Genomic DNA, 17,185 nt, shown 5'->3' with positions numbered 1-17,185 from the left:
GGACGAAGAAGTAAGAAATGAAAACTTGTTGAAGTACTTTGTGCTGAGAATTCTATATTGTACCAAAAATATAATATTGAATAAAGGTAATAATAATAAATAATATACAATTTTTCTTCAGTAAACAATTTCATTGTTTGTTTTTCTTGTCAAATTGTCAATTCATGTGAAGAAAAAATCTTCGTGCGTGTGTGTGTGCATGCGCTTTCATTCCTCTTTTTTTAGCTTTGGTGATTATATGTTGTTTATTGCTGGGCAGGGGGGGGGTTTGTTCTGGGAAAACTAACAAATAGAGAACTGAAAAATACAAAAAAAGAACTAGGTTTTCATTGTATTGAATGTTTACAATAATTTTATTTAATTAAGGGGATTCTACGGATTACAGATTATAAAAACAAGATGTTGCTCATCTTTGAATAGAAAGATCTTGTGGATTTAAGTAAAATTACTATAATTATTAGTGACTACTTAAGTAGTATGTAATTTATCCAATAAAAGACGTGAAATATGGACATAAAAACTTCATTTATGGTATATCAATTATATTCCCTTTAGAATAAAACTCACATTTGTATCAAGCTGTAGCTATGAATATTTATAAATAGACATGTATCTGTTATATCGATTGAGTGAGTGCCCTGTTCGTTAAATAACGTGATGACCCCCGTTAATTTGATCGGGTCCAATGATACACAATATCCGTATGAGCAGTTTATCGGTCCTGCTTTCTGCCTAGCCCAGCCAATTAGGTCCAAAACACCAATAACAACCTCTGCAATAAGAATCATTATTCTCAAACATACTGGGTTTATATACTAAACAAACTGATCACATCGTACCACAAAACAACATATGTACAAGAATTAACCAAATGTGGCTGTGAATGTGGGGAACAGTAATCAATAGACTGGGTATAATAATAGTCTAAAGGTCAAAATAAAACTTATAATAATAGGGACACGAATATGAATAGTTTAGTTACTTAACAATTATACAATAGGAAATATATGCATCATATTGGTCCATAAATAGTCCTCACAAGTTACCATTCATAAATCGCTTCGGGATAATTAGAGGCAATACTATTGTACTGCTTCTAATTCCACTGTTAAACGTGTCGTTGAAATTATTTTGTTTATTTGAACAAAAAAATATTGATCATTTAAGGGTTATTTCTTTCATAATTATCCAATCAGAAATATTGATGCATTCATCAAAATGCCATTTGTTCCTTAAGGATCCTTGGAGTCCATATGCATCATTGGTTTGGAATGAGGGTTTTCCAACTCCCCAAGGTGGATACTCCATATCCACCAAACCGGTTAAAGTGCCGAACATTCTCTTTTCATCCTCTCAACTTCGTAAACAACACTCACTTTGAAAGATTTGAGTAGGACTGTGGCCATGTGAGAGCATTTTTAGAGAGAGAACGGACCCTCCTCACCCTCGGCCGTAACTCTGAAAATATTCAGAGGTTAGACTTTCCAATTATCTCGTTGTTTCAATTTCATCTGAGAAATGGAGATAGATAATGAGAAGGATGAAGAACAATTGGATAAAACTAGGAAGGAAGGCCCAGGACAGAGTGGGTTGGAGAATGCTGGTCGGCGGCCTATGCTCCATTGGGGGTAACAAGCACAAGCAAGTAAGTGAAATCATGTACACAACTAGTTTCCCCGAGTTTATTCTGTTAACAATCATTCAAACAATAAATAGATAACAGGAAACCACACATATTTGCTATCTTCATTAATACGAGAAGGCAATAAACATACATTGCAACATGGTTAATGGGTTCACTCATTAACTAGTATGTAAACGACTGATCACTGAGTAGATAAAATCATGTTTTTCCAGTCGTTAGTATTGATCTTATTCTACTGATCAATTAGCGTTGTGGCTAATATTCGACTTAACTTCCTGTTGCATGCATTATGTTTTGGATGGTACATGGTTGAAAGTGGTTGGCAGTTGATCATGGACTTTCACTTTACCCTGTGTGCCAATTGTCACCAAATTTTACCTGAAGTCTTGAGGGAAGTGACACTCCCTGAATAATTCGGACCTACATCACCTGGTTTGACAATGTGAAATGTTCCTATTGGGTTTTTCAGACGATAGCTCTACAGGCAGCATTAGTTCTTTCAAGATTGAAGGTACGCCTTGCTGACAAGTGCTGATTAGCTTGAACATATAGTGTTTCCCGTCATGTACTTTTAAACCGAATAACACCTATTATGTATTATTTCTAGATGTACCACCTTGAATTAATAATATGATGTAGTAGTTTCCATGTTGTTGTGTCTATCATATTTGTAATTACAGCATACAAACTGCCCTTAAAATTTAGCATTTCCCTAGTGTTTATTGTATATGAAGAAACTAAAATGACTACTAATGGCTAAATAAGTAGTTTAATAAAAATACGAAAAGAATTTATATGAATATGAATACATGTCAAAACATCAATTACAAAAAACTGTTAAAACACACATGTATCATTGTTTAACTTTAATTTTCTATCTCATCACAAACACTTGGTCAATTTGTCAAAGTAACTGCTGAATGATAACTAGGAGGGCTTGAAATCCTATACGGAATTGGTGGTAAAGAAGGTTTCGGAAAATCTTCAAATCGTGGAACAGGTGCAGAAGGATATGGAGTAGGTAATGATGATGTTGTCGGTACTGGTTTAAATGGTTGACGTGGATATGGAATCTAAGAAAAAAAAGAAAAAAATACTTATGAAGGCTATCAATAAACGTATTACTAAATAGGGATTCATGTACTCAATTTCAAGCCACACTACATGTATTAGGGTTTATGATACTGCCTAATTGCCTGAAGTGAAGTATGAGGAGTGGAACTTCAATTTGGGACTGAGTAGGTTAAAGTACCACATTTTTATCATTAAACCATCTTTGAAATGATGGTTCGAATTTGAAACGAAATGATCCCACATTCCAGAGTTCCCAATCTACTTATTTCGTATTCAGCAACCGGATAGTATCACTAACCCTAATGATGAAAGTGAGACTGAAATCTAAGTAGATGAATCTATACTTGCTTTAAAAAAGAAATAACTATTCCTTATATAAAATTGTCCAAATGATTGCATAAACTAAACACAATATTAAAAGTTTCGGTAAATCCGTTGTATGATCAAAAAGCATCCATCAAGACAAAGAGTTAGTACACCTTTCCTCTTTTTACCTTCTTATAGAATCTTGGAAAATAAATTCTGAGTAGCTAAACAGTTGAACCATAAGAATAGCTTCTCACGAGGACGAACAAATCATAACCGAATTCATATGTAGCACACATTGTAAAGTTATATCAAGTGGTATAGAGCATTGCCCCCAAATGCCCTGGTACGACCGAGAATGGGGAGAGTTTGATCTCCCTCTCGAAATGCTCTCATATGGCCACGCGTATATAGCCTCTACCAGGGAAGTCCTACTCACTGTCTCCTCTCAATGGGGGTGTTGTTTACGAAATTGAGAGGACGAAAAGCGAATGTCCGGCATGAGCTTTAACCGGGTTGATGGACACGGCACGTCCACCTAGGGGAGTTGGAAAACTCTGATTCCAAACCAATGGTGCACATAGACTCCAGTATCCTGAAGGAACAAATGGCGTATGAACTAATTGTTGGTCACCTTCTAACATGGGACTTCATCTGCTCACTATGCTCCACTGCCTTGTGGATCAGACCTTTAGGTCAAAGGCTCCGGGTGTGGCCCCCCTAAGAAAACCACCTGCTTCAGTTTGGGCACCTTGGCAGTATCATAGCCCTCACACAAATCAAATGAGATTTGTGTGGCGCATATATACATCTGGTGCTTCCTTGTACCAATATTTATGTGTCTAAATAATAATAATAACAGCGCATTAAGGAGATTAGGGAGCTGCGGATCAAATTCCTAAGATATCTAAGAACAAAATGAGTAGGCATTAAACATTATAACAGTCATCGATGAAGTTCCAACATTACTGGTCTACTACTAATACAATGAGGAAAATGACAGATAAAACATTGAAGTTAACTAACATCTTTATAAAATTCTGGATCACGACATCGATAATCTCGTTCATCTTGAATGGATTCTTGGATAATTAATAATGCACTAGTTAAAAAACCACTACATATAATAAGTGGTATACTGAAAACTAAAAAAATTGTTCCAGCAATAGTACCAGCGTATTGAGATGAACTGAATAAGAAATTTTTAAAAAAAAAACAAATCTATAAGACTTCTATTTAAGTAAGTAACAATAGAAGGATTGACATTGTACATATTAATCATTACAGATAAATATGATTGGCAAGACTATAGTATATGGACGAGTCAATCAGAAGCGTTTGAGGGATTTCAAGGTCACGGCGCCGATTTCAGTACCTGATGCTCATGTACGAACGGTTCACAGAGAATTATAGAGAAGACTTGGCAATTAAGCGGCTACAATAAATGAGACTACTAAGAAGTACCTGTATTTGTAATTGCGGTAATCGAATGACTTGTAGACCTTGTGCAAACTACCATGATGTTGTCCTTCGATGTAATATATGTTAAAGGAAGACGTTTGCTAGAATAGGAGCCATTATCGCTCGATGCAGATTGAGACTAAGACATATTATAATAATTGCCGGAAACTGTATAATAAAAGCACCTATAACAATGGCTGCAATAATCTCATGTTACTGAAGCTTCGGCTGTTCAGTGGTATGAGTATTTTAGGGACATATCCATACTAAAAATGGTAAACTTACACAACCAGAGTACACACAAGCAATATTGAAGCTATGTGGTCGAGGCTGAGAGGGCTTTTATGACCTTATCATGGCTCCAGAGACCGACTATTATGGAGCCATATGGATGAATTTCTCTACCTTATGTATTACGATTTTGGAACTTTTTTCTAACCTTGACCAGTTTTTGGACAATATAAAAGAGGTGCATCCATTTTAATTATTTGGTTTTGTATAATATATTTCTACTTTATGCTTACTGTTTACTGATTGGCTAACATTTCTCAAGGTCATGTTAGATTCGTTCAAAGGTCGTCCATAAATTATAATCTCGCCGTATTATTACCAGGTACAGATTCGTAAACTTGACCAGAGGTGTGAAATCTAGTGATACTGTAGTAAACGTGAACATAAGCGGGGACAACCAAGTGTGTTTGAAAACAAAATTACAGAATCTTTTAGTAAAATCTGAGAATCACACAGTAAGTACTTGTTATTTCTCGATAACAATAGTGAATGGTAACTTTGGCTTCTATTTGTGGCCCAGTATTATGCTAATACTTGCTATCATATAATTGCTAAATAACTAAGCTGTTCATACTCATCTTCCCCTTATTATAAGCTTTATTTTGACCTATAGACTATTCTTATACGATTTACCATTCTTGAGTTATCTGTAGTCTATTAAATGCTGCCTCCCACATTCACAACCACATTTGGCTAAATCTTGTACAAATGTTATTTTCTATTTTATTGGTACGATGTGGTCAATCTGTTTGGAATATAAACTCAGTATGTTTGAAATACAATGATTCATACCACAGAGGCTGTTATTGGTGTTCTGGACTTAACTGGCTGGGCTAAGCAGAAGCAGAACCGATACGTACTCTAGGCTGCTCGTACGGTTTTTGTGTGTCACTATTCCAATCGATAATTCACTGCTCTCTGATTGGCGATCTTATCACGTCATACAATTAACAGGGCATCCACTCGGCTACATGATATAACAGCACTTCATTTGCAAAATATCAGTTGTTTCGATCTTGATTGTTCCTTTGTTTCCATAACAATCATTCTCCGTTCTTTTTAATCTTTTGCTACCATGCATTTTTCTTCTGATTAGTGTGTCATACTACGTATGTCTACCAACATAAGTAGCATGCACCACAGGAGTTCAGTGTATGTATGTTGAAAATTAACAAAGAATTCAATATTCCTCACTGTTTAATTATTTGTTTATTGAATCAATAAAAGTGCAACCAATGAAAGAAAGTTATTGTGCTATTGAGCTAAACTGCTTTAAACTTTCTTCTTTTTCCAAAAGTTTAAACATAACTTCTATATACAGTTGGTTGATCACTGAGTAGTGACCAATGTCATGAATTTTAATTCTTTCTTAGTGTCGACCAAGTCTATGTAACCTAACATCGCATGCGCTATAATGAAGTGTAAAGTAGTAGTTGGAGGTAGTCAACAAGAAACCCTAGACCGAAGTTTCGTGCCATCCGGTGTCCGTCAGCAAAGCGTAGCTGTAACTTTAAGGGAACCGATACTTCCTAGAGAATTAAATCCCATATCATCCAGCTTTTATCAATCAATTGTAAATACATCTCAGTCCTACAACCCTTCAGTTGCCGTCCAAAAAAACATGATAATACCATCTCTGACTGTGAAGTTGAATGAAACGGGATCGAATAAAACAAGAAATATCGGTATCCTCATAAGTACAAAAACACACCTTGCTGATGTGTGCCAAATATGACGAAACCCAGATTAAAGAGAGTTTCCTACCAACTACCGCCTCATAACTTCTATGAATGACTGGGTCTATAGCGTAGGTTGCAGTGTCTTCTAATGTATTGCAAAATTAACAGAATAATCCATGACTTATTACATAATATATACACATACATACATATACATAATATAAACAACTCAGCAATGACTCTATCGTTGTTTTCTGATGTATTCTGAAGTAAAACGGATAGATATATCTCTCTAAGATGACTGAGGCTTATCTTGGTATCAGTGTTATATTGATTCTTTGTCTAGTTCTTAGTCAATATACTAGTAATCCATATCGTTTAAAATATAGTTTAGATAAGTATTTCTAATGAGAATCAGGCAAGGGAATCAACAGAATTGGACAAAGTTGAACACATAAACAATTGGGTGACGACTTAATGATTTAAACAGGAAAACGCTCACCTCAAGGCTTAGGTGTTTTGGGTCTGATCTCTTGAAGTCGGATCGTAGATTAGCGGTGAGGATGAGCCTCATATTAAGATGAAACATATGTCTAGTCTCTCATAGTTTCAACTAATTTTCTGACAAAGGTCAGTTTATGATGTTAACTATAACAATCATTAGAATATAACTAATAACTAGTTACATTTTTTCCTGTTTTATGTACACACTTTTTTAAACATAGACTATGAACAAATTTAACTAACTGAAAAGAACCCTTCTCTCTAAACTGACGTTTACTCTAATTCAATTTGAAATAGTTCCAAGTATCCCGTTGTTAACACTTTTGACTGAAATTTAATCAGTCTTAGTTGGCACATATGTATCGCATGCGGATTGCCTAGGTATAGCCACTAGGACACAAGTTGATGTAGAATAGATGCAATATGATTAGCAGTGAAATCCAGAAAGTACATTCCATCTTATTTGAGACTTATCAACTGGATGTAATATGCTACAAATGATTGATTATCTGGATTCAATAATTATATGAATAACGCGATCGCGTTTAAAGTAAATAGTGTCAGGTAAGAGTTCTAGAATGAACATTAACTCTGAGATGAAAGTACATCCAGATGAAAAATTCAAAACAAAACAAAAATGAGCCATCCCATATTCTACTGTTAAACACATTTTAAATATCCTACAACATTTTCTTTGTAGGGACAAATATAATTAGATAAAATAGATTAATTTGGATCAACATATTCATTCAATTTTCTTTTATCAATTCTCAAAAATGTATACAATACTTTATTATTATTTGAACACATAAATATTGGTACAAAGGGGCACCAGATACATATGCACCACACAAATCTCATTTGATTTGTGTGAGGGCTATGATACTGCCCGGATACCCAAACTGAAGCAGATGGTTTCCTTAGAGGGACACACCCGGAACCTTCGACCTAAAGGTCTAATCCACAAGGCAGTGGAGCATAGTGAGCAGATGCAGTCCCATGGTAGCAGGTGACCAACAATTAGTTCATACGCCATTTGTTCATTCAGGATACTGGAGCCCATATGCACCATTGGTTTAGAATCAGGGTTTTTCCAACACGCCTAGGTGGAATTTCCGTGTCCATCAACCCGGGTTAAGCGCCAGATCGGTAAACAACACCCCGCCACCAGAAAGCAGTGAGTAAGGACTTCCCTAGCAGAGGCTGTATACATGTGGCCTTGTCAGAGCATTTCAAGAGAGGGCAGGCTCTTCTTACTCTCAGCCATACCAGGTCATTCGTCGGCTGTATACAATACTAATTTTGCGTAAATACACACGAATAGAGAACAGAACCTGATGAACAATCAGTTTGCTTAAAATTAGATGAATAAATTTTCGAATATTTTTTTTTCTTTTTTTCTTTGTAAACTGACTAGTTAGAAACAAACATCATAGTGTATTACAATAATAATGTAGATCAATTGTAAATAAATTATACTAATATATAATACTGGTATAAATAAAACAAAAACAAAACAGTCATGAATCCACCCATGTAATTCTAAACAAAGAAAAATTAATTGAAAATTTAGAAGAAAAAAAAAACAAAGAAACAAAACACCAAGATTTAAACTAAATCAAATTAACTAATTAAAGGTATAAGGTTCAAGTATTAAAGTTTTAAGTTAAATTATGTGTCAGTGAGTTAGCTACAATGTAGAACTATCAGGCACATTTATGCATCGGTCCAAGTTGCCATACCTCACTTATTAACATAACAAGATGAACACTTAATTCATAGAAGTAGTGGTGGTAATATATAAAAGAAAGATTGTATATAAGGATATAGTAAAGGAAGAAGGACAGATATGAAGCAATTTTAATCTCATAGTTTAAGGGAAGATAAAGAGTGTATACACCTACGCCATTGTGATCGATTCTGAGCTGTGTCACCTAGAGTTTCCAACCACTGATTACGATAGTCACAAGGACACCAACCAAGTAGTCTGCATCTACCAACATGGCTCAGACTAGAAGTTAGTGACTTCAAGCACTGATGCCATGTTTTGGTTTGGCCGCCCCTAACTTTCTTCCAACCATCGCCTATATTAGCCACCATAGAGCGTCGTGGTAATCGGTGTTCAGCAATAGGTAACACGTGGCCCGACCAACTCAGTCGATGAAGATTTATAACTTGATCAACTGATTTACCATCATTCATTAATATTGAGTTGAACTTCACCATTACTCACCAGGTGATCCTAACAGATACGGACAATATTAGTAAGATATCTGAGATCAAATACTAGTAATTTACCAGTATCTTCTACTCTTAATCGCCATGTTTCTCAACAATGTATTATACTCATCCTTTTAATGACAGATGGATATCACACCAACGCCATCGATGACGTCAGTTGACAAAAGCCAAACAAGCTATTTCTTTCATACCTACGAGCCTTGAAACAACAGGCATAAGATTAGAAAAATAACTGACCAACACTAAGGATGTAGCACGTTCAATATTGACGTCCACTCGGAAGCAGGAGCGATCTGAAACAACAACACAACAGTTAGGACCGGTTAGTGGCTCTGAAGTAAGAACACGGTGTACTGGCACAACAGATATATGCTTTTGAAATTGAAAGACGCGGTTCGAGTACAAAAGGGGAAACGTATTACAAAATAGTTTCATTCGTTGTTCTGCAGGTGCAGATCGCGTAGGGCTTGTTCCTCTTCTTCCAGTGCGTTTACTCTTTGTTGCCCTGCAATAAGAAAAACGAACTCGCATTAGTAACGCCGCATGTAATCATTTTTAATACCTTTACACTACCCCGTCTCTCCATGAGGCACTGTCCTCAGTGCCTCATTGTGGACATGGGTATACTACCCCTCCTTCTGGTGACACTTTATAATAGCTGATAGCAGTCGGGGAGTTGACAAACTGGATATCTAAGTGAACCGTTGTTCTGTCTGCCTTCAATTGATTGTAGTGTGCTGTGATAACATCGTCTTGAGGCCGTTGGAGGTTACGTAGGACGAATGTAGTAGGAGACGGAATAAACACCATTTCATAAGGCCCTTGCTAAGACTGGTGGAACTTACTACATGTTCCTGGTGGGGCCAGAGGGCGATGCAGCCAAACACGATCTCCGGCTTTATACACGGGCCCGTTCGCTTGTCGGTCGTACATATCCTTTTGGTGTTTGCTGGCATTTTGTAGGTTGGTTTTAACTAGGCGATGTGCGTCGGCTAGACGGCTGCGAAGGTTACGGATGTATGGTACATGGTTCTGGGCTTCACATGGCAACAACTGTATTTGTATCTCAACAGGTAGGCGTAATTCATGTCCAAAGAGTAAAGTTGTGGGTGAAAATCCTGTGGACCCGTGCACCGATGCGCGGCAAGCTAAAAGACATTGAGGTATTGCATTATCCCAACATTCCGTCGACGACTTATTGATAAACGATTGTAGAAGGGTTTTGATGGTTCTGTTTGTTCTTTTCACTAAGCCGTTGCCTTCTGGGTGGTGTGCAGTAGTGTGTGTCTTGCGGATTTCCAATAACCGGTATATCTGGGCGACCAGATGGCTTTCAAAAGCTGCACCTTGGTCAGAATGGAGCGCCGTAGCGAGAGACCCAATGATCAATAAAAGCTCGATCGACCGTGAATGCATCTTGTTGTGATATAGGAACGGCTTCACACCATTTGCTAAAATAATCCACCATCATCAGTATATAGCGGTTTCCGTTCTTTGATGTTGTAAGTGGCCCCATAATATCGATACCAACTCGCTGATGTGAACCTTCTGTCGTCATTGGAACTAACGGTGCACGGGGTGAGGTGACTTGATGGCATAGCACGTGCTACAATTTTTGCAGAATTCTGCCACGTCTGCATGGATGGATGGCCACCAGAACTTTTGGCAAATCGCATGTTCAATCTTCCGTTCCCCCGAATGCCTGAGTTCTCGGTGCACATGCTCCATAATATTCTGAACTTGTACACGTGGTATTATCATCAGTGGCTGTCGATCTCGGGGGCTGTGCTAAGGACGGCACTAATGGTACTAGTAGAATAAGGTATACGAGACAGAGAATCGGCGTTTGTGTGTCGACTTCCTGGTCGGTATTCGCAAGTAAAATCGAACTCTTTCAATCTCTCCTCAGCAGATTTCGGCTGTGGCCAGTTAATAATGGAGCTCGTTTTTTCCTTATCTGTTCCTATCTCATCTTCCATAATGCGATGTCCTAAAAAGAGTACTTCTTTATGCAAGAGTCGACATTTAGACGGTTTCACCTTTAAGTTGTGCTGCTTAATACGTTGTAGGACTGCCCTCAAGTTGGCATCATGCTGTTCGGGCGTGTTGCCATACACAATAATATCATCAAGGTAAATCAAGCACTTGTGTGGTACGAGGCCATGTAGAACTGTCTGCATCAGTCGTTGAAAGGTGGCTGGGGCATTAGTTAGCCCGAAAGGCATCACTTGAAATTCGTAAAGACCATTTGGTACAACGAATGCAGTCTTCTTTCTATCTTGGGGTCGTACTTCCACTTGCCAGTACCCGGATGCTAGGTCTAAAGTGGAAAACCAGCACGCACCTTTCATAGCATCTAATATCGCATCAATCCGCGGAAGTGGAAGGGAGTTGCGCTTCGTTATAGCATTAAGGCGACAATAATCTATACATAATCGAAGAAAGGAATCTTTCTTTTTCACTAAAACGATGAGCGAAGCCCACGGTGATGAAGATGGTACAACAATCTTTTTCTCTAGCATCTCCTTTATCATTGATTCCAACTGAGGCTGATAGTGTACTGGTAATTTTCGAGATGGTTGACGTAATGGCATGTGGTCACTTGTTGGAATGGAGTGTTGTACAGTGATCGTCCGATTTCCAGAGATATTCTCCGAGAAAACACAGCTAAATTGTTGGAGTAGGGAAACGGTTGACTGACGGACGTTCTCCGTTATTTGTTCATTAGTTTGTACTTGGCGTATAACTTCAGACACCCCTACATGAGCTACCGATTTAATTACGTTCTTGGGCCTATGTGTCAGTATGGTCACTTCCCCGATTTGTGCTTCCACCTTGGCTACATGTATAGCGACGTTGTATTTTAACGTGAAGTCGACTCCAAGTATTACATCCCACGTGAGTGTGGGGCATACCAAGAATTCGTGTGGGAATGAGTGTTTGTTTACCGTTACATCCAACAACGCCTTCTAGTGCGCTTCCAGAAGGTCACCACCAGCTGTTTTTAGTGCGGAGGAACACGGTTTTTGCCGGTTCTTATGATTCAATATGCGTAAAAATGCTTCTTTCACAATGGATACTGAAGCTCCTGTATTCAGTAGAATAGTGGTTTGTGGTCCCTGCAAACTACCAGTTATAGTTATAGGATATACGGATTTAGAATAATATGAAGACAAATGACAAAACCTAGTCTCACCTTGCTTCCAGGATTTATTATGCCCGCATTTCCGGGCTCTCCGACTGAAGCGTTGGCAATAAAAGCATTCCGTCTTCCGATTGTGCTGACTGGTTCGTAACGGTTATCTATCCGGCCGACATTTGACCGCGGAAATAATTTGAGTACAGTCAGATTGATGTGGTACCCCAGACTCTTCAATAGCTGTCGCTATCAAATAGGGTGTATTTAAAGTGCTTGATAGCTTGTCCGCGGCCACAAACCGAAGGACTGTGGTTTTTAGATCCTGAATACTTTTTGGTGGCATGTATAGAAGGTGCTGTCGTAGTGCACCTAGGAAGAGCCCCTCTGCAAATCGTGCGCGTATTAGTTCTTCCCGAACAGAGACGTCTAAGCTGGGGAAGGCTAGTATTGCAGCTTGCTGCAGAGAGTGAAGGTAATCGATGGGCTCTTCACTCATTTTTTGGTGACGCGATAGAAACTGCATGGTCCCCAATTGGGTGTCTACTGTTAACGAAAAACATTCGTCAAGAATCTTCCAGTTTTGAACAGCTGAGTTGCTTGCAGTGAATCCATTGGCTATCGCCCTTTTTCCCGCTTCGTCATCTAAGTACGATGGTGATGAGTGAAGATAATCGATGAGCTCATCGATTATCTACAAGTGGTGATTGAGGTGCCTATGTCAAAATGCAATGAAAACTACGATGAACCGCCGGTCATTCCAAGCAAGTCAGCAACCGGTGAAATCATCCGCCAACTACCACACTACTGGGAGTTTCGTCAGACTATGTTATTTGGGAGGTCAGGATAACGACGACTTTACGTAAGGTTCCAACTACGGAACATTTTGACTACCTCCACCACTCCCAGAAGTGGTGGTTGGCGGATGATTGCACCGGAGAGATTGAAAGAGTTCGATTTTACTTGCGAATACCGACCAGGAAGTCGACACACAAACGCCGATTCTCTGTCTCGTATACCTTATTCTACTAGTACCATTAGTGCCGTCCTTAGCACAGCCCCCGAGATCGACAGCCACTGATGATAATACCACGTGTACAAGTTCAGAATATTATGGAGCATGTGCACCGAGAACTCAGGCATTCGGGGGAACGGAAGATTGAACATGCGATTTGCCAAAAGTTCTGGTGGCCATCCATCCATGCAGACGTGGCAGAATTCTGCAAAAATTGTAGCACGTGCTATGCCATCAAGTCACCTCACCCCGTGCACCGTTAGTTCCAATGACGACAGAAGGTTCACATCAGCGAGTTGGTATCGATATTATGGGGCCACTTACAACATCAAAGAACGGAAACCGCTATATACTGATGATGGTGGATTATTTTAGCAAATGGTGTGAAGCCGTTCCTATATCACAACAAGATGCATTCACGGTCGATCGAGCTTTTATTGATCATTAGGTCTCTCGCTACGGCGCTCCATTCTGACCAAGGTGCAGCTTTTGAAAGCCATCTGGTCGCCCAGATATACCGGTTATTGGAAATCCGCAAGACACACACTACTGCACACCACCCAGAAGGCAACGGCTTAGTGAAAAGAACAAACAGAACCATCAAAACCCTTCTACAATCGTTTATCAATAAGTCGTCGACGGAATGTTGGGATAATGCAATACCTCAATGTCTTTTAGCTTGCCGCGCATCGGTGCACGGGTCCACAGGATTTTCACCCACAACTTTACTCTTTGGACATGAATTACGCCTACCTGTTGAGATACAAATACAGTTGTTGCCATGTGAAGCCCAGAACCATGTACCATACATCCGTAACCTTCGCAGCCGTCTAGCCGACGCACATCGCCTAGTTAAAACCAACCTACAAAATGCCAGCAAACACCAAAAGGATATGTACGACCGACAAGCGAACGGGCCCGTGTATAAAGCCGGAGATCGTGTTTGGCTGCATCGCCCTCTGGCCCCACCAGGAACATGTAGTAAGTTCCACCAGTCTTAGCAAGGGCCTTATGAAATGGTGTTTATTCCGTCTCCTACTACATTCGTCCTACGTAACCTCCAACGGCCTCAAGACGATGTTATCACAGCACACTACAATCAATTGAAGGCAGACAGAACAACGGTTCACTTAGATATCCAGTTTGTCAACTCCCCGACTGCTATCAGCTATTATAAAGTGTCACCAGAAGGAGGGGTAGTATACCCATGTCCACAATGAGGCACTGAGGACAGTGCCTCATGGAGAGACGGGGTAGTGTAAAGGTATTAAAAATGATTACATGCGGCGTTACTAATGCGAGTTCGTTTTTCTTATTGCAGGGCAACAAAGAGTAAACGCACTGGAAGAAGAGGAACAAGCCCTACGCGATCTGCACCTGCAGAACAACGAATGAAACTATTTTGTAATACGTTTCCCCTTTTGTACTCGAACCGCGTCTTTCAATTTCAAAAGCATATATCTGTTGTGCCAGTACACCGTGTTCTTACTTCAGAGCCACTAACCGGTCCTAACTGTTGTGTTGTTGTTTCAGATCGCTCCTGCTTCCGAGTGGACGTCAATATTGGACGTGCTACACGGCATATCTTTAAGACTACTGAAATATGGAAATAAATTGAACATTCTTTTAACCCATGTTACTTAAATGATGAGCTGCATTCCGTACGGCCATAGAGGTAGTGTCTCTTCTCAGTTTGACAGGTCTGAAGTAACACAGGTATGTTTGTGAAGATAGAATGATATGACTATCGAATGAATATTATATTAAAATATCTTGTAAATTGAACTAAATGTTTAATTGCCCTGAGATGCTGTGATAGGGCTGGTGTGGAGAGTCATCCTTTCCTCATCAAATGCTCTTATGTATATACAGTCACAGCCACGCAAGTCATACTCACTACCTTTTCGTTGTGTTGAGAAGACGAAAAAAGAATATCTGGCTGGAATTTAAAGCGAGGCTGGTATGTACAGAGCATCCACTTAAGATAGTTGGAGAACCCTAATTCCAAACAAATAGTGCACATGGGCTCCAGGATCCTGAGTGGAAAAATGTAAAGTACGAAGCTATTCATGGTAACCAGCTACGAGACCGCATTTCTTAATGTTGATCTACTGTTTAGTGGATTAGACCTCTAGGTTAAAGGCTCAGAGAGTGTCTCTTTAAGAAAACCACTTGCTTCAATTTAGGCACCCTGGTAGTATAGCCGGGCTCATATGCGAATTCAGTGATTTGTGTAGGGCATATATATTTGGTGTAAGGACCGGAGTCAGACGAGGCTGTCTACTGTCCCCATTCCTCTTCCTTCTAGTGATTGACTGGATTATGAAGAATTCGACATCTGACGGGAAATACGGAATACAATGGACAGCTCAGAATCAATTAGATGATTTGGACTTCGCAGATGACCTAGCCCTCCTCTCTCATACACACGAACAAATGCAGATGAAGACCGCAAATGTAGCAGCAGCCTCCGCATCGATAGGCCTCCACATTCACAAAGGAAAAAGCAAGATTCTCAAATGCAACACGGAGAACACCAACCCAATCACACTTGATGGCGAAACTCTGGAAGAGGTGGAAACATTCAAGTACCTGGGGAGCATCGTTGATAAACAAGGAGGATCGGATGCAGATGTAAAGGTGAGGATTGGCAAAGCAAGGGCAGCATTTTTACAATTGAAGAACATATGGAACTCAAAACAACTCTCAACCAATTTCAAGGTCAGAATCTTCAATACGAAAGTCAAGACAGTCCTACTGTATGGAGCTGAAACGTGGAGAACTACTACGACCATCATCAGGAAGGTACAAGTATTTATAAATAGTTGTCTACGCAAAATACTCAACATCCATTGGCCGGATACTATCAGCAACAGGCTTTTGCGGGAGAGGACAAACCAGCTTCCAGCTGAAGAGGAAATTAGGAAAAGACGTTGGAAGTAGATCGGACATACATTAAAGAAATCACCAAACTGCATCACGACTCAATCCCTAACTTGGAATCTGGAAGGGAAGCGGAAAAGAGGAAGGCCAAAGAACACACTACGCCGGGAAATAGAAGCAGATATGAAAAGGATGAATAGCAACTGGAAAGAACTGGAAAGGAAGGCTCAGGACAGAGTTGGATGGAGAATGCTGTTGAGCGGCCTATGCTCCTCGACGAGGGGTAACAAGCGTAAGTAAGTAAGTAATATATATTTGGTGCATCCTAGTACTAATGTTTATGTGCTTTAATAAATAATAAATTTTTAATTAAATATTAAATGATCCTCATTAAATGATCCAATGCTTACTGCCCATGACGACAACTTTACGCAAAATACAATAAGGGAATGGGGTATGACGAGTGAAAAGTAAATTTGATTTTATTCAATCGTTCAAAATGACATTTGCCATGTTTGTATATAAACGTTTTCTTATATTAGATATAAATATATTTATATATTCTTCTGTATAATGGTTCTGCCTTTGATTTTAGATTATCCGAAGGTTTATGTTAAGAATTATATCTGATGAGCAGTCCTTATTCAACCATATTATATTATTACGTATTAGTTCTCAATCAAGATTGCTTGAATTTATCTTAACTATCGAAAATATATTTTAATAGTTGTGATCATGAATCAATTGAAGCTAGAACACCATGGAAAACCTGGAAGCACTGGACGGTTGTTTCGTCCTATTGTGGGACCCCTCATCAGTGAGCGTCCACGATCCCACCTCGCGAGATTCGAACCCAGGACCTACCAGTCTCGCTCCACAGCACTTGATCGATAGACTACTGAGACGGCCGGAATCCAACGGCCGTCCAGTGCTTCCAGGTTTTCCATGGT

At 39.3% G+C, this 17,185-nt stretch overlaps 1 protein-coding gene across 1 annotated transcript in view; it reads right to left on the bottom strand.

The window, feature by feature from the left end:
* Positions 1 to 2,353: 2,353 nt before the first annotated feature.
* Smp_125120.1 (hypothetical protein) overlaps positions 2,354 to 17,185 on the bottom strand; it is a gene marked incomplete at its 5' end in the record, with an annotated part of 22,367 nt that continues 7,535 nt past the window's right edge. The window contains 2 exons of the mRNA XM_018799387.1: positions 2,354 to 2,718; positions 4,052 to 4,214. Of these exons, the coding sequence (XP_018646615.1) occupies positions 2,542 to 2,718; positions 4,052 to 4,214 (340 nt within the window). The 3' untranslated portion in view covers positions 2,354 to 2,541. The remainder of the gene's footprint in view (positions 2,719 to 4,051; positions 4,215 to 17,185) is intronic.

Source organism: Schistosoma mansoni, assembly GCF_000237925.1.
Source record: "Schistosoma mansoni, WGS project CABG00000000 data, supercontig 0148, strain Puerto Rico, whole genome shotgun sequence".
Taxonomy (NCBI): domain Eukaryota; kingdom Metazoa; phylum Platyhelminthes; class Trematoda; order Strigeidida; family Schistosomatidae; genus Schistosoma; species Schistosoma mansoni.
Note: the sequence above shows the minus strand (reverse complement) of the source record. Positions and strands in the feature narration are given on the sequence as shown.